The sequence below is a fragment of the Dipodomys ordii genome, unplaced genomic scaffold (assembly GCF_000151885.1).
Source record: "Dipodomys ordii isolate 6190 unplaced genomic scaffold, Dord_2.0 Scaffold7, whole genome shotgun sequence".
Classification (NCBI taxonomy): domain Eukaryota; kingdom Metazoa; phylum Chordata; class Mammalia; order Rodentia; family Heteromyidae; genus Dipodomys; species Dipodomys ordii.
In genome coordinates this window covers 7,848,939-7,872,242 of record NW_012267223.1, presented here as the reverse complement: position 1 = coordinate 7,872,242, position 23,304 = coordinate 7,848,939, and the positions used below count along the sequence as shown (strand labels likewise).

General features: G+C 38.8%; 1 protein-coding gene across 1 annotated transcript in view; it reads left to right on the top strand.

Moving 5' to 3' along the window:
- Positions 1–22,866, top strand: part of Abca9 (ATP-binding cassette, sub-family A (ABC1), member 9) — a 45,424-nt gene extending 22,558 nt beyond the window's left edge. The window contains exons 17-39 of the mRNA XM_013038057.1: positions 175–314; positions 1,699–1,818; positions 2,407–2,605; positions 4,675–4,841; positions 6,010–6,143; positions 7,590–7,727; positions 8,297–8,419; positions 10,133–10,306; positions 10,793–10,906; positions 11,317–11,436; positions 13,524–13,592; positions 14,117–14,208; positions 14,563–14,683; positions 15,242–15,359; positions 15,974–16,065; positions 18,294–18,454; positions 19,404–19,479; positions 19,550–19,644; positions 20,643–20,762; positions 20,945–21,085; positions 21,829–21,908; positions 22,114–22,169; positions 22,302–22,866. Of these exons, the coding sequence (XP_012893511.1) occupies positions 175–314; positions 1,699–1,818; positions 2,407–2,605; positions 4,675–4,841; positions 6,010–6,143; positions 7,590–7,727; positions 8,297–8,419; positions 10,133–10,306; positions 10,793–10,906; positions 11,317–11,436; positions 13,524–13,592; positions 14,117–14,208; positions 14,563–14,683; positions 15,242–15,359; positions 15,974–16,065; positions 18,294–18,454; positions 19,404–19,479; positions 19,550–19,644; positions 20,643–20,762; positions 20,945–21,085; positions 21,829–21,908; positions 22,114–22,169; positions 22,302–22,400 (2,749 nt within the window). The 3' untranslated portion in view covers positions 22,401–22,866. The remainder of the gene's footprint in view (positions 1–174; positions 315–1,698; positions 1,819–2,406; positions 2,606–4,674; positions 4,842–6,009; positions 6,144–7,589; positions 7,728–8,296; positions 8,420–10,132; positions 10,307–10,792; positions 10,907–11,316; positions 11,437–13,523; positions 13,593–14,116; positions 14,209–14,562; positions 14,684–15,241; positions 15,360–15,973; positions 16,066–18,293; positions 18,455–19,403; positions 19,480–19,549; positions 19,645–20,642; positions 20,763–20,944; positions 21,086–21,828; positions 21,909–22,113; positions 22,170–22,301) is intronic.
- The last annotated feature ends 438 nt before the right edge of the window (positions 22,867–23,304 follow it).

Genomic DNA, 23,304 nt, shown 5'->3' with positions numbered 1-23,304 from the left:
CATGTGTTTAAAGTATTTGGACTTTATTAGTGTATGTCATGTTGTTGATACCAGTGTATTATACATTTTTGTCTCCTAGATATAAATGAGTGGCAAATATATACTATATCATTAGGAGGCTGTTTCTAAAGGCAATGTTGGATAATAATAACTTTATCTTGTTCTCAATGTTAGTTTGCATCTGAATGAAATGTGTGACCCAGAAAGTGTAACTACACTGGTTAAGCAGCACATCCCAGATGCCAAGTTAACAGCCCAAAATGAGGGAAAACTTGTCTATATTTTGCCTTTTGAAAGGACAAACAAATTTCCAGGTAACATACAAGAGAGACCACAGAATGAATTGAAATAATGAAAATGATGTGTAGCTTTCATACTTGCTCAGCACATGGCACTATGAACTATTCTATATTCCCAACCCAAGGTCACTTCTAGTATGATGGTCCCCAAGTCACTTAGGAGTTCATCATAAATGATCATACGCTCATGTTTCGGCATGTATCTTTATGAGGTACAGGGTAGAATAAAGCTAAAATTAGGGTTATTAGGGAAATTTGTTTGGGGGAATGAATGGAGTGTTTAAGACATGAAGTTTTACCTGATTGCTTCTTAAACACATTTCAGAGAGGATGAGCAGTGTGACAAAAGAATGAAAAAGAACAACTTGAGTAGATTTAAGAATTCATTAGAAGGGGCTGGGAAGGTGGCTCAGTGGTAGAACGCTTGCCTTGCATGCCTGAGGCCCTGGGTTCAATTCCTCAGCACCACATAAGCAAAAAGAAAAAAGCTGGAAGTGGCACTGTGGCTCAAGTGGTAGAGCGCTAGCCTTGAGCTGAAGAGCTGAGGGACAGCGCCCAGGCCCAGAGTTCAGGCCCACGACCATACCAAAAAAAAAAAAGAATTCATTAGAAAAGCACCTGTTAATCCCTAATAAGGACCTACTCTACTGGAGCTATTATATAATTTATACCATGACCTAAAACTAATAGATAGATAGATAGATGGATAGATAGATAGATAAATAGATAGAGCTAAAACTAACATATAGAGAGAGAGAAAAAGAGAGAAACAGATGGAGAAAATATTCACAATTCATGTACAAGTTACACAGTGCATACCTTCTCCATATTATATATTAACTGGGAAATATTCTGTGGCAATTACTTATATGTGTAAGTACTAGCTCTTTTATATCTTTATTATAATCTTAACATGAAAATATGAGTCTTTATTTTCTGGGAAATAGTCTTTAATTAGAGTTTAGAATTAAGCACTCCCTAAAATAGAATGGAAAATTATGTATATTAGATAATTAGATAGATAGATAGATAGATAGATAGATAGATAGATAGATAGATAGATAGATAGATAGTGCTGGAGATTGAACCCACCATGCTAGAGAAACATTCTTCCATACTCCAAAACCTTTGGTTTTATATGTTATTTCTAAGGATCTTGGAGGTGGCCTTGGACTCCCAATTTTCCTGTCTCAACCTATCAAGTAGCTAGGATTATAGACCTTCACCATCATGCCCCCTTCTAAAATAAATGTTTAGATTAGACTTTGATACTCAAAAAGACGTGAAAGTTCATAAAACTACATTTGGCCCATCACCAATATTATGCCTTATAAAAATGTAATTATTATCAATTTCATTAGAGTACTTTCTGTTGAACTGTTTCTGTGATTACCTTCAGATCTTTACAGGGACCTTGACAGATGCTCTCATCAGGGCATTGAAGATTATGGTGTGTCCATGACTACTTTGAATGAAGTGTTCCTGAAATTAGAAAGGGAATCAATTGTTGATGAACCAGGTAAAATGCTTTGATTAATGATGTTATAGCCTTTGCTGGTGCAAGTTTCAAAGAAGGAAGGTAACTGTTGAATACAGGAATGTAGATTTCATGTCCTCAGGAAGCAGACAATAAATGTGTAGTACTGTGTTACCTGAATATAAATGCTAAAGAGAGAGGAAAAGTAGAATTTATGCAGAGGATTGCCTTTCTTGTAGCATTTTAAGGGATTTTTTTTAGTGCTTCTAGGATATTTCCAGATATTGCTGTGAAATCAGCACTTATCCAATGTTGGCATGACAGGAAATAACAAACAGATTAGAACTAGCTTTTGTTTTGTGATTGAACTGGTTTCCATTGATTTCTCAAGTATTCTGTAGCACTGAGGAGAACTTGTTTTCCAGAAAATACATGATCTCCTTTCATTGTATAAATTATTATTTTGCTTCTCTCCCATTTCCTCAGTAGTTTACTACAACAAAGTAGATTACTTGCATGTTTGACCAGAATGTTAATCCTGGAACCTTTGCTCCCAGAAAAGCTAAATACTATACTTCTAAAATGATACTGTCAGATACCACCTTACAAATGACTGCTCTTATGTTTTAGATCTTGGAATTTGGGGACAGTTACAAAGTGATGGAACCAAAGACACCGGGGATTTTGTGGAGCTGGAACAAGTTTTGTCTTCCCTCAGTGAAACAAGAAACACCGTCAGCGGCATGGCGCTCTGGAGACAGCAGCTCTGTGCCATGGCAAAAGTTCGCTTCCTCAAGCTGAAGCGTGGAAAGAAAAAGCTGCTGGCCATGTGAGTATGTGAGTGCTTCAGAGTTCTGCACCCTGTTACATGCAAAGTTAATGTGCGGGAACAAAAACGTGCAGGAACAGCACTCGATGAAAGAAATCCCAGGAATTGTGGATGGCCTTTGAAACAATAGCATCAAAAAAACTGATCATTGCTCATGTGGGCATGCAATAAAAACATCAAAGTTGGAAGTTTTTAAATTTCACACGGATTTTCTTTTACTAACAAGCGAAAGTTAGCTCTTTGCAAGCAGGTGGAGGTTCACACATAAGTTCCATTACAAGACCCCATTCCCTCTTTCCACAAAATGCAAAAATCTGTCTCAGCACTCTCCAGAGAAATGGAGCCTATAAATATGTATGTAAGTGCCAGTATATATAAATGTTGGTCTATGTATATATTTATATATCGTTTTGGTATGTGTGATGCATATATCAACATATACACATATATAAAAGATATGCATGCATATAAGTATTTGGAGAGCTATGTGTAAATGCACATAAATTCAGGTATATACACATACCTGTATGTGCAGACATATACTTACATGTACACTCATGCCTATCTGTATGCATATATATGTATGTATATATATATATAGAGAGAGAGATTCATTTTAAGGAATTGGCTCCTACTATGATGGCAAGTGGCAAGTCTGAAATACATAGGGCAGGTCAGCAACCTGGAAACACAAGTCAGAGTCAGTGTTGCAGGCAACAGATTCAGACAGTATTTCAACATTGCAGTGTCAAGGTTCTGTGCATTCTGTTTAGCTCCATGTTGCATCTGGAGCCCATTGTAAGGTTCCCACCCACCCCTGAAGCATCATTGCTGAATATCACCTCTATGCAAAAGCCCAGCTCTGTGTAGAACACACACCTATTCATCTAAAACCTATCATCAGCACACAATAATACTCCCTATTGTTAAATGTATGTACATATATTAAATACAAATCTGGCATTGTAGTTATATTGAGCAGCTTTCCATTACTATCATGAAATACTTGAAGCAGTTAACTTATAGGCAGGAAAAGTATATGTTGGCTTACCGTTGTGGAAATCTCAGTCCAAGATCATGGACCTTTGGTGAGGGTGCCATATTGTGGCAAAAGTTCATGATGAAGCAAACACCTCCATCATGAAGGCATCAGTGGAGAGGAAGAATAAGAGACTGAGCTCCCACAATCCTCTTCAAGGGCATGTGCTCGGTGACCGGAGAATGGAGCATAAGCTGTCATCCAGTAATAGTCCACCACTTCCCAGTGGTGCCACTCTTGTGGCCAGGTCTTTAACGTACAGACCTCTGGGAGACATTCAACTTGCAAACTATAGCAGCAGCCCACGTGTGTGATGAGAAATGAATTTTTTAAAGGTATAATAGAGATATGCAAACTATGGCAACTTGTAGGAAGCGCTTAAGTGAAAATACAGACAGCAAAGAAAGAGCTCAGTCAGAATTTGAGCTTGTTTTAGGAGAATGGGACTCATGAAACTAAAGAGAGTAAGAGGGGTGGATGATAGGGTAGGAGTAGTACTAAGTATGAGAATATCAGAGGAATCTAAAGAAGTGTTACTAACCTCAGGTAATCACCAGACAGAATGTGTGAAAAAGTAAAAATAATTACTAGACTGTATCATATAGAAAACCTGGAGTATAGCTCAGTAGTAGAGCATGATCATTTGGGATGATGGGAAAAGGTTGAGGGTGTGGAGGGTCTGGGTATTGGTGATATGCAACATTGGCATAGTGCAGCTGAAGGAAGATGTGTAGGGCTGAAATAGAGCAAATAAGTGGGCACTAGAGAGAGACAGTGACAATCAGGAGGAGTGACAATCAGGAGGCGTCAGAGGCCAGAATGAAGTGTCCAAAGAAGTAAACAGAGGGGAAAAAAGAGCAAAGATAATACATAGGCACTATCTCATTTAGAAAGAAGAAAAAGGAAGAAAAGTCATGATTCAAATGTTAACTTAGTACTTTCCACTTATTTTATGAGCTCATTATCTACTTCCCTCTAATAAACTTTAAGTGGTTTAAATTAATTTTCTGTTCTATTTCCCTCTATATAGGTTACTGCTTTGGGGAATTAGCTTTTTCCCTGAACTTCTGGATAATCTATTCCTTGAGTCCTATAAAAAAAATAGTCCTTGGGGACTGTCCCCAAATATGTACTTCCTTTCACCAGGACAACAGCCTGAGGACCCTCTTACCCCCCTACTGGTCATCAACAAAACAGGTACACATGGGGATGAAATGCAGATTGTAAGTGTTCTTATTGGGAGATTCCCCAGAAAACATAAAACACGAGGAAAAGAATCAGTTCTGTGCACTTTCAAAAACAGGAAGCCATACAGAACATTGATTTAAAACTAAATATACACAATTGGAGAGTTGACTTTAGAAACTAATTTTGAATTTGATTTAAACCTTAAGCCACTTAAGCCATTTCATAAAGCAACTGAAGGGTATTTGGGAGAACAAATCAGTGACTGACGTTTGAGGTTGTCCTGTGTCAGTTTCATTAGTGTCTGTATTGATGGGCCTGTAAAAAAAAATAAATCTCAGCCACATGCTAATGGCTCATGCCTATCGTCCTAGCTATGCAGGAAGCTGATAACTGAGGATCATGGTTCAAAGCCAGCCCAGGCAGGAAGTCTATGAGACTCATCTCCAGTTAACCACCAGAAAAGCCAGAAGTGAAGCTGTGACTCAAGTGGTAAAGTGCTAGCCTTGAGCACAAAAGCTCAAGCACAGTGCCCAGGCCCTGAGTTCAAGCTCCAGAACCAGTACAGAAAAGAATATGACAGATTAATTAGTAGTTTTAAATATTACCAAAGTAATTAGTCATCCATATTTGTTATTGTTATTAGTTTGTGGTGCTGATATCAAACCCAAGGCTTTGCCCATGCTAGGCAGGCATGCCATTAAGACACATCACCAACCCAGTAATTTACATTTTTTTCACAAATAGAAGTTATAAGTAAACTTTAGGTGAGAAAACTTTATTATACCCATGATATCAAAATGTATTTTGGTGCCATTGCTCTAGTTCTGATTTTAAGAAAATCTGTAAACAACTCACATTATGGAATACTTTGGGTGATGTCATTTAGTTTCCTTGTGAATTATTTTTTAAACTTCATTTTTACATTTAACAAGTTAAAATTCTTTTCTCTCATTATTATCTTTAAGTTGGTGTATAGGCAGGTTTCAATTCAACATGTCAATATTTTTAGTACAATACATCTTGATCTAAATCACCTCACCCATCTCAAGTTAACTGTTTCCATTTTTACATACAGACATTAAATATTATAACTGTATTCACCTTGTAGTTTACTTTTCATAATACTTTGTTTTTGTTTTGGTCTGTCTTTGCTTCATTTGATCTTTACCTTTGGTAGGGTCAAGCATCGAAGACTTTCTACATTCACTGAAACAGCAGAACATAGCTTTAGAAGTGGATGCTTTTGGAACTAGAAACGGCACGGATGAACCATCATACAATGGTGCTATCATTGTGTCAGAGAATGAACAGGTAAGTTGGGCTCAGGCTGGGTTTTACCAAAGACAGACTATGAAAGTTAAGTCATTCAAATCAGCTGATGCCAAAGGCTAATTTGACAGAAATGAGGTATTTCTCATTTTCTTTATGGAAGCTGCACAATCATCAGTTTCTGAAAGCTTCCTGTATAACTGGAAGTTATATGGCTCTACAGTAATTTAGTCTTACCAGTTGGGTTCCAGTCCAATAATAGATTTAAACCTTATTCTCATTCAATGCTCAATTTACACTTGATTTTCATTCTGCAGTTTGTTGTAGTAATTGCTGTCCTACTTGCTTATATCTTGGGCATAGGCAAGACAGTTAAGGATCCCAGTGGTAGACAAATAGCAAAAGATGAGACAATTAAATTTAATGGCTGAATCACCTTGAGTAGGCACCATAAACTTGACCATTTGGACCTTTCCAGAGTTAATTTTTTCTAAGCCAACAAGAAAATGAAAAACTACTTCTGAGACGAGAAGATTGGGAATTCAAGGGTAGTCTTTAGCTACATAGCAAGGCCTGTCTTACCTACCCTCCCTCCTGCACAAAATAAAAAAAAAATCATGTCACACCTAACCTCTGATAGATCTTGAGTTTATTTCCATGTGCTCAGAAGAATAAATTTAAAAAATGGCACATTTGTTCTTGATAAACGCTAAGTAATTAAGCTAGATGCAATATACTTGATTTGTGATTACAAAAATAAATTATCAAGCCGGGCGCTGGTGGCTCACACCTGTAATCCTAGCTACTCAGGAGGCTGAGGTCTGAGGATCGCGGTTCAAAGCCAGCCCGGGCAGGAGAGACCGTGAGACTCCTATCTCCAGTAAACCACCAGAAAACCGGAAGTGGCACTGTAGCTCAAGTGGTAGAGCGCTTGCCTTGAGCGACTCATATGATATTATATACCATATATATTGGGACTCATATGATATTATATACCATTTTACAAGAGATTTAAATGAAAGGTTGCTATTTGTGCAAGTGTATGCTTCATTAAAATCACCTGCTACCTCTTGTTTCCCAAGTATCCACATATTCTTTATTTACAAAACAAATCAACTCAACCACATTTGGAAACAAGTCTATGGCCATGTCCAAGTGAAGTTGCATTATTATTCAGTTTTGTAGCATGCCAAAAATCACTTGAGATATGTTGTGAGATTTTAAGCATCAATAACCACATGGCCAATGCTGTATGGCAAATAAAAACTGAAAACCTGGATTCCTTTAAGTATACCAGGAATGCATTCAATAATATAGTCAGTGTTGTTAATTAATTAATTGATTGATTAATTGTGATTTTTGTCTCTGTAATCAATAAGTATTTGTATAAGCCCTTGTACCAATAAGTTTAATGATTTTCCTACCATTTTCATTTATTCAATTTTGCATTTTTTCTGAGACCTTAGAAAAGTATTCATTATGTTTTAGGATCGTAGATTTTCTATAGCATGTAATACCAAAAGGCTAAGTTGCTTTCCTGTTCTCATGGATGTTATTAGCAATGGGCTCCTTGGAGTTTTTAATTCTTCAAAACACATTCAGACTGAGAGAAGTACATCATTTGGTGTAAGTATAACATTATCTTCCTCACCCTAAGTCATCATTGCTGTTTTCTAAATGCTCTTACTTGTTAACTTCTATATATTAGGTCTTGGAAAGTATTTTAATTTGCTCCCTCTGCATTATGCTGAACCAGGGGAATGAGTCTTCATAAACATTGAACCAAACTGTTGTGGGTACTCATTTCTGAGAGTAGCAAAATTGCACTTGGACTGATGGTTCACAATCTGTCATTTCTATGACATCCACTTTGATGTATGTAGTAATCACTGGTTTGTAATGCCATAATCACAAAGTCAGAGAGCAAAGCTTGCATGCTGTTCCATAGGCATTAAGTGTGGGGGCTTAGCCAGTTCATATCATGGGGTTTAGCTTTCCTCTTGTGTTTCAATGTCCCACTTATTGCAACACAGGAATGGAAATCAATGTGGGTAAACAGTTGCAAACATGAGAGCGGGAAGGGTTTTGAGTGGAAGGGTTTTGAGTGGTTTGTGCATACATCTGGCTGATTAGGATAGTACAAATGAACCAGATGCCCCACTGGCAGCTGCTCAGCATGTTCTGCATAATTTCAGGAGTATTTGTTCTACGAGCACGGATACCTATTCAACCCACTCCTGAGCAACCTCTTCTTCTCCAGCGCAGTGGCCGCCTGCCTCCCTCCTTACATTGCTATGAGCAGCATCGGTGACTTCAAAGTAAGAAGAGTTATCAAGTAATCAGACAACTCTCCCGCAAACCATCTCATTTATGTGCTTCATGCAAATAGCTTGTCAAAACAGCTTGTCAAATAATAGCTTGTCAGAATGTGAAGGGCGTCTTTTCCTAAACAAATGAGTATCTCAGGAAATAGCACCAACAGGGAGCAGCAACTTTTCACTGTGCATCATTTTGGGTTTTATTTATAGACTTTTGCCACTAACAATTGTATTTACTCTCTTAATGATGGTTTCACTTTTCCTTGTGGGGAAATTAACTCAGTTGTACACATTGACCAATTTACCACAGTACTTTTACTTCACAGGACAAAAGATTGTCCCATTAGGCTTCAGTTTTGTGATGTTCTTGTCAGTGGAGATGAATGACAGGTTCTTAGTCATGCTGAAGAAGGAATACAGAAGTGAACACATGGATTTGTTTAAGCAAAAGCAAGAGGAAGTCAATAGTATATTCCCTAGACAGGAGGAGGGCAGGGAATTGAACAAAGTGGCTGAGTACACTGAGCTTTAGGTCTCTGTCACTTTTATGGACGAGCTTCAATGATGCTAAGAGTATGTACATAATTGTGGTGAAATCTATGAAATATGAAAGCTTTTACAAGAACTGGGGAAAGGGGAATAGTTTCCCTAAAAAGTCTTCTTAAAGCCAAGAAGGGATTTTTTTGTTGGCCATAGGGCCTGAACTCTGGGCCTGGGCACTATCACTCAGCTCTTCAGCTCAAGGTTAGCGCTCTACCACTTGAGCCACAGAGCCATTGTCAGCCTTTTCTGCTTATAATGCAGTGCTGAGGAATTGAACCCAGGGCATCGTGCATGCAAAGCAAGTACTCTACCACTGAGCCACCTTCCCAGCCCCCCAAGAAGGGATATTGAGGGAAGGTGTATGCAGGAAACCACAGGCATAAGGAGATGTAGATGAGACCTCTGGCTAACCTTTAGAGTGGAGAAGAATCCTTGTTGGGGTCTATTGAGAACTCTTGGCCACTGTACCAAGGAGTTGGTCCATTTTGTTAACTGCAACTTCAGGACAATGGCACACAGCATGTGCCCAGATCTTGGTGCTATTTCTAGTCTCTACTTTGTTTGCTATACGATTTCCTTTTTTATCTGCTGATAATTCACTTTTATATAAAATTCAAGAAGTCTGTGAAGACACGTCCTGTCTCTCTACAGCACTTCCAGTACCTATTAAAGAACTTTATCTTCCTGCCTTTGAGATTGTCACCTGTTATTTAGTGATACTGAACCTTCTGAATGTTCAGAAAGTGTATTTGATGGGCTTGAATTAATTTCCATATATTCTTCTCTTAAATTGTCTTTGTCTTTGGCAAACATAGCATTCTATTCACCATTTACTTCGTTCACTAGTTTTGTCCTATTGTTGTTATCAATCATGCATACACAGATGTTTTACTACTGGAGTGCTTATAGTAAAGGACAGTTATTAACATAAATATTTTAAAATAGTATTTAACAATGTTTAACTCCTTCCCAAATACCTGGAGGGAGAGGTGAGACATTCTATGTGTCTTAATTTGCAGTATTAATATTTCTGGGGTGTGGCAAGTGGCACTTCCATTTATCAAACTAGAATAATAATTATTCAAGAGCTACAACAAAATTCTGATTATATAGGATTTCCCAAGTCTCAGCTTGTCCTGCCTTCTCTTCATTGTTTTGCTTCTTTATCAGAGAAAAGTTCATTCCCAGCTATGGATTTCTGGTCTCTTCCCTTCTGCTTACTGGTTTGGACAGGCCTTGGTGGATTTGCCCCTGTATTTCTTGATTCTTCTTCTAATACAAATGATGGACTATGTATTTAACCCAGAGGAGATTACAGTTATCCTTCAATACCTTTTAATTCAGGTAGGTGGTAAAACGTTAAGAAGTCTTTAAGTTTTGGCCGGGCACCAGTGTCTCATGCCTGTAATCCTAGCTACTCAGGAGGCTGAGATCTGAGGATCACAGTTCAAAGCCAGCCTGGGCAGGAAAGTCTATGGGACACTTATTTCCAAAAAACCACCAGAAAACCAGAAGTGGTATTGTGGCTCAAGTGGTAGAGTGCTTGCCTTGAGCTGAAGAGCTGAAGGACAGCGCCCAGGCCCAGAGTTCAAGCCCCATAAGCAACAGAGAGAGAGAGAGAGAGAGAGAGAGAGAGAGAGAGAAAGTCTTTAAGTTTTAAGTTTCATTAGACTAATTTGTATGAATAGAGTAATATTACTAATCCTAAACCCAAGAACTTCAAATTATCTGTTCTATAGTTTTGGAAAGTTGGGGGCTAATTATAGATGTGTTCCTAAATCCTATTTATCTTATATAACCTAAGTATTTGTATTTCTATTTGTATTCCAGATCCTTTGTAATATTGGATATGCATCATCTCTCATTTTCTTGACATACGTGATCTCATTCATTTTTCACAATATCAGAAAAAACAGTAGCCTTTGGTCAGTTATCTTCTTCATTGTAAGTATTCAGATGGGACCTATTATTTTATTTATAAACCATTTTGAACAAATCTAGGAGCATATATTTTAATCTTTGTGCTGAACAGAATGTTAAGTTAATATTTCTCTCTAGAAAATTCTAATTGCCTAAGACAATCATAAACACATATAAAATATAAAGTGCGTGTAGGTGTCTACCATCTGTAATGGATGACTCTCAAACCTGTCTCCAGAGCTAAACTTCCCTGAGTTAGAGACTCCTACTTCTAAAGTGATTTAATCTTGTCACTTGAATATTTATAAAGGACTATAATCAGAAAACTCCATGAACTCAGGCTTCAAAGATGCAAATAGAAAGCATCATATTGCTGCTCAATTGTTAAAAGTAGTTAATAAGTTTAGTGTCATTATGCTGTGCTTTTATTTTAGGTCACCAATTTCTTGATAGTTGTCAGTGATTTAAATGATTACCGGTTTCTCACACTATTTTTCTGCACCATATTAATTCCGCCCTTCACACTGATCGGCTCCTTATTCATTTATTCTGGGGTAAGTAATTTTAGTCCCGTCCTCACAAAGGTAAATGTGTGGCCATTGGAGAAAGCTTAGAATATTACAAACATGTCGGTAGATGCCATCTAAATGTGCAAAACTTTTAAGTCTGTTTTTAGAAAGTAATTCTTTTGCCATAAACAAGACACTTGATCTCATGGCATAGAAGCCCAGTCTTCATTCATGAAGGGTCTAGGGAAATCCAGTGTAGTAGCATTTTATAGTTCTGTACTGGGTGACAAAGAGATTCCTTCTTCTGTTAAACTTTGAACATACTAAATTTAACACAATCCTGACACATGAAGACCTATGTCAAGCAGCAGGTTTAGCACCATCATGTGGGGGAGAAGGAAACTACAGCAAACCTTTGAGGTTTAGCAGTTATAGGTGTTCTTAAGAATCCATAGCATTGGATACTACAACCTACAGAGCAAGGACAGATAGTCATGAAACTGGGCCAAGCACTTGACCTTGAAATCCAAAGTTTAGAGGCTGAGGATTCAGTCAATCACTTTGAAAAGGAATTAGGGAGACATAAGAAAAAAATGGCAGACTAGTATGTTCTAGCATCTTCTCTCAGAAACTCTTTTAAACATTTAACAATTTATAAGAGCATGCCATCTGGCAATAAAGTATGTTTCAAACTATAGTTCATGAGATCCCACTCTCAATGGAAAGAGTAGGGTGTGGTGATACGTGCTTCCCGGCTATGGTGGGAAGTATAAATAAGAAGATCATAGTTAAAAAGCACAAGACCTTACTTTAAAAAATAACCAAAGCAGAAAAACCTGGAAGAATGGCTTAACTAGTAGAACTCTGCTAGAATTTTTCCTAGCAAATGCAAAGCCCTGAGTTCAAAATCTCAGGACTACAAAATAAAAGAGAATATTTTTAAAAGACGGTGTAATTATGCCATCAGATGTTGTTAAGAGAACCTGAAAGATGCTAACTGAAAAGAGTCAATTGGACTTAACAGGGTACAGCTGATAGTTACAAGGACAACACAACCTAACAAGGAACTTGGAGGAACAGAAGCACAGATATGAAAAAGAATCTGAAGGAGTGTATCAGAAGGACCGATAGACCTACAAAAAGATACTTCTCCCTGATTTTCAAGTGAAATCAGAGGAGTGAGGCGTTTTTCCTAAAGTCTTCCCAGGCACTTCTTGACAAGTAGAGTTAGAAATGTGCTCAGTGCATCTGACAAAGGGAACCACATTTCTAAACAAGGAGGACCTTAAGAATGAAGCAACCAGGTTCCAGACACTCATGCCTGTACTCCCGGCTACTTAGAGGCTAGGGTCTGAGGATCATGGTTTGATGTCAGTCCAGGCAGGAAAGAGAAAGGAATTTTGTCTTTGACTTGCACAATGGTTATGATTATGTCAAAAAAGAGGAGGATGTGGGAGAACAAAAACAGTATCATTACAGGTTTCTCAGTGGAAAGGGTCCAAATAAAAAGATGAAGGTAGCCGGGCACTGGTGGTTCACGCCTGCAATCCTAATTACTTAGGAGGCTGAGATCTGAGGATCGTGGTTCAAAGCCATCCTGGGCAGGAACGGCTGAGAAATTCTTATATCCAGTTAACCACCAGAAAACCAGAAGTGGTGCTGTGGCTCAAGTGGTAGAGTGCTTCCCTTGAGCAGGGACAGCACCACCAAGGCCCAGAGTCCAAGCCCAATGAATGACAAAAAAAAGGAAGGTGTAAGGTAGGTGTAGATGAAGGTGGAGGTGGAGGTGGAGGTGCAAGTGGAGGTAGGGGTGGAGGTGGAGGTGGAAGGGTTTGGATAGACTCGCCTATGGCTTTCGTGGGTTCTGACAGGACCTACTAACAAAAGGTTTGTTGATACAGTTTATGAAAGACCTCGCCTGTACACATGCCCAGACTGACCGTTTACTCAGACACCTTTGGAAACAAGAAAGACATCATCCTAGCCAGCAATCAGCTTTACCTGATAGACAGGGGAAAATCCAGTAGAATGGTAGCAAGGCCACTTTAAGGGCATGGATTTATTGTAAGTAGGATAAGTTCATGAACAGAAGAGGATGACTCACTCAAACACACTTTCTCCTCATTTCACAGTTTTCTCCTGACGCTGCTGATTACTTAGGAGCTTCAGAATCTCATGTCCTGTTCTTGGCATTGTTAACAGTAAGAAGACATTTCCTTTCAATGCTCTCACACAAGGGAATGCACAATTTGTATGGCTTGAGTTTCTTTGACTTGAAACAACTTTAAAAAAAGTATCTAGATATTTTGAACATCTGCAGCAATATGTAGACACACACTTGCACACACACACATACATTCACACATGTAATGGTTTTTTTAATCTGAACACTAACATCAAGGACCATTTGAGGCCAAGAGTGAAGCCAACCCGAAAGAGTTTTACTGGTATCGACTTCATACTGTTATCTTATGTTATACTTTCTTTGAAGAGCAGAAACACTAATTTTGAATTTTATGGAATATTCACTCTATTGACTTTCATGTCTTTTGAAAACATTATCAACTGCAATTTTATATCTAAGAAAGCTCAATTAATATTTTAATTTTATAGTTATGCAACAGGAATCAATTTATAGATAACTAAACCTTAATCCATTGCATATTGAAATCATTGTTTATATGATGATGCTATACTAATTTTGTTTACCTTTCTTTTCCCCTAGTCTTACCTCCACTTTTTTATCTTTCTTTTTGTTCTGCGATGTCTGGAGAGGCACTTTGGGAAGAAGTCATTGAGAAAGGACCCTGTTTTCAGGTTGAAAAAGTTTAAGTTCTAGAATGTATAAATCAAAATGAGCTTCTAGATTCTTTTTCTCACACAACCCTGCCTCCAAATTCTTTGCTAAAGGTTGTTTGCTGCTTTATCATTTGAAAAACAGTCATGGCCCCTAAAGACTATACTTAAATCAAAAGTCAAGACAATATAAGAATAGTATCTTTTGACTCATGACAGAAAGGAAGTAGGCCATTTGAAAGGCAGATGATGGCTGAAGAAAGGAAATTACATGGTTCTCCTGGTTATTTTGTTCTGATAACTGACAGCGGTGTATGGAGAAATGAAATTTTCTTTTGCTACAAGTTTTCAACTGGAAATCTGTTTGGATTTCAGAATTTCTCCAACAAGCAGTGATGTTTTCCCAAACCCAGAAGAACCTGAAGGAGAAGATGAAGATGTACAGATAGAAAGAACAAGAGCAGCAAATGCCATGGCTGTCCTAGAAATGGATGAGGTAGAACTCAAAAAAGGGTCCTTATCAAATAATTTTGTCTGTCAGATAAAGCAAACGTCATTCTAATCTCAGCTTTTCTGAAAAATTCCTAAGGTTCTTTCAGCCTCACATGTAGTGGTCAATATGCAAGGCGCAAAAGGCTAAGAAAGCAAAGGAAATACACACACAGGTTAATTAGCTTATTTTTCAGGGTCACAGTCTTGATAAGTATAGTCAGACATTTTAAAACCTCAGTAATATTTTGTGAGTTTGATAACCCAAGGAAAGCTTATTCTAAGCAATTCAGAAGTGCTTGTGGATGCGTATATGTGAGTGTATGTTTTAACAAAGCCGTTGATTCAGTGACTGGCTTTATTCAGGCTGTCTAAAGATGGGCAATCACAAATTGCTTAATGACCATGCAAATTATAGAGTTAGAGGAGTTCACATGTAAAGGACAGCTTGTAAGGGAAGGGTTCAGTTCTTGAGTCCATACTTGGAAATGAAAGATGAGAGGACAGAGCACTCTCTCAGTGGAAGGTGGAATAATGCCACATTGCTACTCACTTGTCCTTACAGAAACCAGTTATCATTGCCAACTGTCTCCGGAAGGAATATGCGTGCAGAAGGAAAAATTGCTTTTCCAAACAGAAGAAAAAAATCGCCACAAGAAATGTTTCTTTCTGTGTTAAAAAAGGTTGGAAACAATAGTTCTGTTAGTACAGCTATCTTGACCTCTCATAGAGGTCGAATGCTTGTCAGTAAAGAGTATCTGAATCAAAGCTTTGTGTTGCTGAATATGAAACACAGGTTGTTCACTAGCTCCTTTGGGTTTATAAGCCTAGGTTATTAGCATTACAGTTTCCTTTGTATCAGAAGACAGTGATCTAGATTCTATTAAACAATAAACAGCAAATAAAATAGTAGCAACAAACATGCAGTCTTTCCATTAAAAATAGTGGCACAGGTTTTGTTTTCTATATTAAAAATACATATATTTATTTACTTGATACTTATTTATGTAGTGTTGAATACAATCCAGGACCTCACACATAGTAGGCAAACAGCCTACCACTAAACTGTGTCTTCATCCCTGGGAGAGATTTTAAAGCAACATAATGTCATGATGGGTAAAATTTGACTGCAGCATAGCAGCCCAACTGACAAACAGTATGTCATCCATTGGTTTAAACGCAATGTGCAGAGCACATTGTGCGTAGTGCTTGACATAGTCTTCAAATGGTATGTGCTTTGATTTCTGTTTTAACTATTTGCACATTTTTGAGTACACCTGTTTTTTTTTTCTTTCAGGTGAAATTATAGGACTTTTAGGGCACAATGGAGCGGGTAAAAGTACAATGATTAAGATGATAACAGGAGACACAAAACCGACTGCCGGTCAGGTCAGTAAAGTCCACAGAGATAAGTCCATTTTAATGCTGCCTAGGACAAACATTTTACAGTGACTGTGGAGGTTCTTATGAAAAATACGTGAATGTCAGGTGCCAGTGGCTCGTGCCTATAGTCCTAGCTACTCAGGAGGCTGAGATCCTCTGAGGATTGTGGTTTGAAGTCAGCCCAGGCAGGGAAAGCACCCAGGATCTGTGTTTTAGCCCTGATACTAGCCCTAAATAAAATCATATGTAAAGGATATCCCATCACTCTCCCAGTGACAAATTCTCACTTATAATTAATGGATCAAAAACTTTACCTTGGCTGCAAAAGGCTCGACATGATATGGGTTCTGTTAACCTATCCTCCACCCCTCTTTAGATTGGCCTTTACTGACCCTTTCACTGTAGGGTCTTGGGGTTTGAGCTCCCTGTGGATAGAGTAGCCATTGGTGCGTGGTTATCTTCTCATTACTAGAAAATGTACCTTCTAAAAAGACCTTTCCTTGATTGTTTGCCATATTAAATCTTCTACATCATTCTCAGGCACACTTACTTCCTTTAATACATTGAACAGAGGCTTTAACTATATCCCTTGTGTATTTACTTGCTCCCTTTCTGCTTCTCTCTTTCAAATGAAAGATTTTTTTAAATTTGAAAATGCTAAAAAAAAACAGAGGGGTTAAAGTTATATAAGTCAAGCAAAGAGCACATTTTCTTTTGGACAATGTCACCCAAGGGGTCCAGTTAACTTATTTCCTAACTCTTTTGTATGGGAGAGAGACATTACAGCATGAAAGTCCAGGGCTTGGTCTAAAGGGTGATCTCAGTCTCAGGTCCCAGGTTTCCCTTCTGTGATCTTGTACACATTTCTTCATCTGAGCATGTGTTTTTCTTTTTTGCAAATGTAATGCTAAAACTACGTACCAAATATAGGGTTTCTGTAAAGATAATATAATTCAAACCATCACAAATGCTGAGATTCCAGCACAGGAGATATACAGTTATTCTAATACTGTCTAACTCCTCAAAATAACAAATGTTGTCATGAATGTATTGGTTTCCAATGTAGCAGTTCAGGATTTATTATTTATGTTTATACATTATCTGGTGGAGGATTTTTCTATCCTTAAAACTAATGGCATTTTGGATTGGGCAATTTTTTAGTGTGTGGTAGGATGCTTAGTAGCATCCTTGTTCTCTACCCACTAGATGCCAGTACTGCCTTTCCTACCACAGACAACCAAGTATGTCTTCACATAAATCTAAATCTACTCTGACAGGATGATTGCTCCTGACTGAGAGCTTTATTGCTTTATTGTGGAATACAGCCTATAGTTATAAGTTTTTTTTTATCACTGGTGAAACAGAATCCTTTCCAATTATCTCTGTTGAAGGTGTAGACCAGTGAATGAAGTCAATCAATGGACAACCAAATAAACAATCTCAAATTCAACTCCAATGATTAGTAATAACTAATAATTAGCAAATCAGTAACAACATCTAAACTATAAGCTATTCACTCACCATTGCTCTTTCCCTTTGTCCACTCCTTCTCTTAAATATCCCCGCTCCTTAGGTCAAGATATGTTTCAGTTTCCTGATATTTATTTTGTCAAACTGTTAATTTTCAAAGGGGAACCACTACAGAATCTCATGCCTCCACATACCAATTTGATCATCTAACATTCATAAATATACATATACATATGCATTCACATACATGGATACTTAGGTCTAACATTAATTTATATGGATGTTATGTACATATATATTTATATTTTAGGTCTAACATCCATGTATGAGATAAAGCATGTGCCCTTTAACTTTCTGAGTCTGACTTTATTCAACTATATTCATTTCCCTACAAATGGATAATAATTTCATTGTTCCTGATAGTTTAAAAATGTGTGTATGTGTGCATATATTTACATACATACATACATATGTGTGGATAGATATACATATTTTCTTAACCCCTTTATCAGCTGTAAAGCTGCTGGGCTGATTCCATAACTCAGCTTTGGTGAATAGTTCTGTAATGAGCTTGAGTGTGTGGGTGCCTTTATTGTATCCTGACTTCCATTTTGCTGTTGTTGTTGTTGTCTTGGATAAAGGCCCAAGGGTGCTATTGCAGGATCTTAGGCCAGTTCCATGTTTTTTTATGAACCTCTGTACGGACTTCTCTATTCTATATACATAACTTTGAGCAGAATCTGACAATGCATTGTTTTGTGTAGGTGATTTTGAAGCGGAGCAGTGAAGAGGATACCCAGGGGTTCCTGGGGTATTGTCCTCAGGAAAACTTACTGTGGCCAGTCCTGACAGTGAGGGAACACCTAGAGGTATATGCTGCAGTGAAAGGGCTGAGGAGAAAGCACGCTTCAATCACCATTGCCCGGTAAATGAGCAACCCACACCCCTTCCCTGCTAGGGATATATCACACAAAAGCAAAGAAGCCAGCTTCTAGATCATGACCCCTTGCTTGTGGGAGGAGATGTGGTCATCTAGAACTCCAGTCAGAGTTGTTTTCTCTCATTTTAAGCCTGGAGACAAAAGCTTACCAGTTATTCATTTTTTTGGGGGGGAGGTGCAGTTTTGGGGCTTGAACTTAGCGCCTGAGCACTGACCCTGAGCTGCTTTTGCTCAAGGCTAGCACTCTACCACGTGAACCACAGCACCACTTCTGGATTTTTCTCTGTATGTAATATTGAAGAATCGAACCCAGGACTTTATGCATGCTTGGAAAGCACTCTACCACTAAACCACATTCCCAGCCCTACCAGTTTTTCTTATCTGGAAAGAAATAATTGAAACTATAATGGGATGATGGTGAGACTATCTGTATTGCTCAAGTTAACATTATAATGAACCACCTAAGGTCAGCTACATTCAAAGAAAAGAGATTTAGTTCACTTACAGATTCTGAGGTGGACAATCCAAGATTGGGCAGCCTCTGGTGAGGGCCAGACAGCCAGTTACTTCAAGGCAGGGATGTGTGCAAGAAAGAACAATCATATGGCCACACAGGAAGCCAGAGCAAAGCAGAGATCCCACAATCCCTTCTGATGCTACACTTTCAATTCAGTTGAGGACCTCCCACCAGGCCCCACCCCTTAATGGTTCTACCATCTCCTAACAGCAACCCCCTGGGGACAAAGCATCCCACATATCAACCATGTGGGGACAAACCACATCTAGACTATAGCGGCTTTCAAGATGGTTTCAAAGTCATTCAATGATTCTTCAGAATTCTCCACTAGTGTGTTTGTTCGGATCCGTGTATTCTGCCTCCTGCCTTTTCCATTGCTCATGCATAATGCTAATGAAATCACTCTATTTCCTTTAGGCTGGTGAATGCATTTAAGCTGCAGGCCCAGCTGCAGGCCCCAGTGAAGACGTTAGCAGAGGGAGTAAAGAGAAAGGTATGGATAGGACTTGGGGATGCTCTGAGCATCCCATAACTAGTCTAATGAGTGATGCCTCTCCTTCCAGCTGTGCTTTGTGCTGAGCATCCTGGGGAACCCATCAGTGCTGCTTCTGGATGAGCCATCGACAGGGATGGACCCTGAGGGGCAGCAGCAAATGTGGTGAGGTGTTATCCCGAATTATCCTTGTGTGGACATACAGATCCTGTCGCAACGCACCTTCAACACTGATGTTCACTTAGAAACAAAAAGATACTCACCCATCAACAGAAAAATCAACATTAAGAAAAAAGAAATAAGCCGGGTGCCAGTGGCTCATATCTGTAATACTATCTACTAAGGAGGCTAAGATGAGAGGATCGTGGTTTAAAGCCAACCCAGGTAGAAAAGTCCTGTGAGACTCTTACCACCAATTAACCACTCAAAAATCAGAAGAGGCACTGTGGCTCAAGTAATAGATTACTAGCCTTGAACACAAACAGGCTCAGGGACAGTGCCCAGACCCCGAGTTCAAGCCCACAACCTACCAAAAAAAAAAAAAGAAAAGAAAAAGGAAAAAGAAATAGCCACTTCATATCACAATGAACAGTTCTCATTGAGAAGGAAAGTGTGTTTCTCAACCTAAAACACATTCTAAGGAGTTTTCTTTCCTTTTAAACCTTCTAGTATATATGAGGCATACTTGTGAGATCAATTATTAAGCTTTAAATCACTTAGCACGTAATTCTTGTGAAGGATAAAAGAAACATTCCAACAAGGAAACTTCTTTAATATGAAAATGTCTGTAGTCTGATATTTTATATCTTGATAGCTCATGTCAAAATTATCATTTTAAAACAAATTCTCATTTTCCATCTTTCATCCCTTTGCACTCTCACAAGTACTTCTGAAATAGCAATTTTGTGTTTTGTTGTTGGTTTTTTAAACAGTCCTTGCACCGAATATCATTCTCTATGTTCAGCCAATCTATTTTCTAAATTATGTCATCTAACTAATTGTTTGGTTTCATGACTGTTATCCCTACAAAAATTCTGGTTTGGGTTTAGTCTGAAATCACATCTGGTTTTATACATGTGCCCTTTGAAACTCTTTATTTAAAAAAATTCCATAATACCACGAACTTTCCCTTTATTTGACCTCTTCTCTTGATTGAACTCTAGGCAAGCGATCCGGGCCACCATTAAAAACATGAACGGGGGCGCCCTCCTGACCACCCACTACATGGTAGAAGCCGAAGCCGTGTGTGACCGCGTGGCCATCATGGTGTCTGGAAGGCTGAGGTGAGTGCATACCTAGGCGTGCATTTGATCCCTAGGTTACCTGCTCTGATAGAAGGGTGTTACCCATTGTGAGAAGCTGGAGAGGCCAATCCCAGCTCTTTGTGCCTCTGTGGCCTCCAGGGCTGAATGACCCACTGATTCCAGCCAAGTCTTGCTTGACTTCATCCTCCTCCTGTCTCCAGATGTCTTGGTTCCCCCCAACACCTGAAAAGCAAGTTCGGCAACGATTACCTGCTGGAGATGAAGGTGAAGAGCCTCTCACAGGTGGAGCCCCTCCATGCAGAGATCCTAAGACTTTTCCCTCAGGCTGCTCGGCAGGAAAGGTAAGCATAGGTCTTTTGTGTCAGTGTTTCTATTGGAGTGGTGAAGTAATAACAGCTTTTACCTTTTCACTGATGAAGAGAGTTATTGAGTACATACATTACTGGAGAAAGGCTCTGTTCCAAGTGCTGCCATAATATAGAAGTGGGATAACCAAATGCTATTTGGAAGTTGACTCTTAGAAGGGTATTAGCATTTCTGGTGGCTCTATGGTGTGGCTCAGGTAGTATATATTTGATCGAAGGTCATCTCAGTGGCCCTTTCTAAAGGGTAAAACCATCCTCTGGTAAAGAAGAACCCACAAATAAAATCTAAGCACAGTACCAACCATCCCTCAAAGTTTATTGAATGGTGTCTCAGACTGTCATTATTATCATAACAGCATTTTAGGCTTAGGTAGATCAGATGGCACCAAGTAACTGTGGTAGAGCCAGGTTGAACTTGGCTGTTGTTGAGCTTTATTTTTTGGCTTAAATATTCTTCTCATTGAGAAAGAGGAAAAATAATCTATTTTTCCCTTCATAAGGCATAATGCTGTTGATTTCCTTCCTTGTGTTCCTATCTACTTAGTGGACTGACATTTTGTTGATCAAAGAATATTTACCCCATGGCTATCTCCAAGACCAGATTGATATGTGTATTGAAACGAATACTTGACAAGATTGTTGCTTCTTTTCATACAGGTATCCATTCAAGGTCATAGCCTTGAAACTTGGAGGTCAGTCTTACTTTCTCCTCTTCTCAGGTATTCCTCCTTGATGGTCTATAAATTGCGCATTGAGGATGTTCGACCTTTATCACAGACTTTCTTCAAATTGGAGCTGGGTAAGTGATGGTTTAGACAGTATTGAGAAACAAGGAAAAATCCAACTCAACAGTGCAACATACACAAATACTGAATTGTAGTATTATACTCATATCATAGAAGGAAAACACTTGTCAATTCCTTAGATTTTTTTGATTGAATGTTCTCCCAAGTGCCCTGAATAAAAACCATATGAACCTCTAATGTACATTCATCCTTACACAGTTAAGCAGAACTTCAGCTTGGAGGAGTACAGTCTTTCACAGTCTACTCTGGAACAGGTAGGTCAGTTCAAGTGATTTTTACATCATCCATTGAATGAGTACATAACCTACTCCTACCCTGTGCTCTCTGTGGCAGCTTCAGAAGGAAAAAATGACATCCTTCCCTTTCATTTGTTCTTCCCACCACAGGTTTTCCTGGAGCTCGCCAAAGAACAGGAACTGGATGATTTTGATGAGGAGATTAATTCCTCCATGAAGTGGAAGCTCCTCCCACAGGAAGACCCTTAAAGCTCCTTGTAACAACACTTCCATTTAAGCTTGCACATGAATCAGGCTTATGTGTCACTGTGCCAAAATGTCTGACAAAAACAAGTGAAGGGAGGGTTTATTTTGGTTTAGGATTTCAGATAATTCAGCCCACAAGTCCTTTGGCTCCATTGACTCTGCACAGAACATTTATGGCAGCAGGAGCATGTGGTAGAAAAGACTCTCCACCCGGTGATGGACAGAATTCAAAGAGCAAGGAGGAAAACTGGGGACCAGGTTCTAACTTTCCACATCACGCCCCTCAGTGATCCTCTTCCTCCAGCTAAGCCCTTCAGGATCCATCTCCTCCCCAAATAGTACACCAGTTGGGGCTAAGTGTTCAACAAATGAGCCTGTGAAGTCCATTGTATACCCAAATCATAGGAACTTGTAACTCTTTTTATTTTGTTGTTGTTCATGGGGCTTGAACTCTGGGCCTGGCTGCTGTCCCTGAGCTCAAGCCACAGCACCACTTCTGGCTCTTTTTGCTATGTGGTGCTGAGGAATCGAACCCAGGGCTTCACTGAGCCACCTTCCCAGCCTCTTGTAACTCTTTCTAAAGACAGTATTCTACAGCTTAAGGTGATTTATCCAGATGTGGCCCAGTGTATTTTTGGAATGCACAATTTTTCTCAAAAAGATTCCTTATTAGTGGAGCCAGTGGGCAAAGTCAAGAAGCACCAATGATGGAGCTTGAGAGCAAATAGACCATGTGATTATGGTGCCAGCTAACAGAATGGAATTGCTTATTCTTCTAAGGATGCAACGGAGATTGATTTCCTTTCCATAATTTCAAAATATTGACTTATTTTCTTATCTTTTTGATTCACTCAAGTACAGGTTAAGACATAATATTGATTTTAGTGGAAATGGAATCGATTCCCCA